The sequence below is a fragment of the Laetiporus sulphureus genome (assembly GCF_001632365.1).
Source record: "Laetiporus sulphureus 93-53 unplaced genomic scaffold LAESUscaffold_336, whole genome shotgun sequence".
Classification (NCBI taxonomy): Eukaryota; Fungi; Basidiomycota; class Agaricomycetes; order Polyporales; family Laetiporaceae; genus Laetiporus; species Laetiporus sulphureus.
Genome location: NW_024468841.1, coordinates 1 through 1,551, shown reverse-complemented (window position 1 = coordinate 1,551; position 1,551 = coordinate 1). Strand labels below are relative to the sequence as shown.

The 1,551-nt window shown below is 52.7% G+C and overlaps 1 protein-coding gene across 1 annotated transcript; it reads left to right on the top strand.

The window, feature by feature from the left end:
• Positions 1–517: 517 nt before the first annotated feature.
• LAESUDRAFT_785934 (ribosomal protein L30p/L7e) lies at positions 518–1,236 on the top strand. Its single transcript, XM_040913882.1, has 4 exons — positions 518–647; positions 684–785; positions 848–1,032; positions 1,071–1,236. The coding sequence occupies exons 1-4, from the start codon at positions 544–546 to the stop codon at positions 1,211–1,213; spliced, it is 534 nt and encodes a 177-aa protein (XP_040757136.1). The 5' UTR covers positions 518–543; the 3' UTR covers positions 1,214–1,236.
• Positions 1,237–1,551: the final 315 nt, after the last annotated feature.

The window sequence follows — 1,551 nt, the reverse complement described above, 5'->3', positions numbered from 1 at the left end:
GGGCGACAATGGTGAGTGCCGCGACTTAGCGCTTGCCGAGCAGGGCTCAGAGCTCCGGCAGATCGACCCGGCGGACGCTGTGACGTCATTCGCTCGGGCCTTCGAGGGTGTCGACGTAGTCATCAGTATTGTTGGCACGAGTTCACCCGAATACAACGACGCGCTTTTCGAGAGTGCACCGAAGAGCCGGGTGGACTCTTGATTACGCTACAGCTCGTCCTTGCGTACGCTACAGCTCGTCCTTGCGTACGCTACAGCTCGTCCTTGCGTACGCTACAGCTCGTCCTTGCGTACGCTACAGCTCGTCCTTGCGTATGCACTGGACGTATAGAATCGAGCAGCGACAACCGCCGAGGAGGAATCGCGGAACACGAGACTCGAATGTTGGCCCGGACTAGGATAACAACCTCGTCAAGTCGATGTGCTCCAGCGAGTGCCAGCGGCTGGACCTCCACGAGATTGTCGCCAGGAGCAAGTACATCTATTGAAGATCAGCGCGGATGATCGTCCTCGCAATAACAGTACATAAAGGAATATCTTACCATGGAGAAGGAGGAGATCCGTCTGAAGTGGGCGACGCGAGCCGCGGGTTACTTTTATGTCCCCGCACAGGCAAAGGTCTATTTTGTCACCCGTATCCCCGAGGGGTAGGTGTCTTAAACATGCTCAAGTCGTTTTTCGAGCGGATCACTCATTATAGGGCTCATGCAGATCAACAACGCTGCCTTCGTCAAGGTCACTAAGGCGACTAAGCAGATGGTTCGTCTCGTTGAGGCTTATGTGGCGTAAGGGTGCGTAGATGTTATGCTGAGCTTCACTCCTTCATGCGTTGATGAGTCATATTCAGTGAACCAAACCTGAAGCCTGTTCGCCAATCAATCTACAAGCGCGGCTGTGACAAGATCAACAAGCAGCGCATTCCTCTGACCAACAACGCTGTGATCGAGGAGTCGCTCGGCGAGTTCGGCATTTTCTCTGTAGAGGGGCTCGTCCACAAGATATATATAGCGGCCCCAACCTTCAAAAAGGTACGTTTAAGTCTTCATAACGATTTTCGCGCGGAGTACGAGCTATACCCTCGTACGCGTCGAACTTCCCCTGGCAATTCAAGCTCTCGAACCCTACTGGTGGCTGGAGAACACGGAAGTTCAAGAAGTTCAAGCAGCTCGTTGAGGATGGCGGCTTTGGCAACTGCGAGGAGAACATAACATAAACAAGCTCGTTCGGCAAATGAACTGGGCGTCGCGGCTTACAGTTGCTTGAGCGAGCATCACGCATGCGCTGGGGTTGCTTGTCGTCATGTCCGTTGACCTGTTGCGTGATGAAATGAGCATTGAATATTTTTGCCACATGATCTGAACTTTAACTAAACAATGGCCCTGTGCACACCCATTGTTCCGCTTGCTAGTTTAATTGTTATAATTCTCTCTTTGTTCCTACCGCAGCACACACGTCTCAATCGAAGGCATAATGGCAGGAACAACCATTGTGTCGCTGGCATATATGCCCTCCTGCCGCCTGCGCTCAGCTAGAGTAGGTCCATCCCACCTG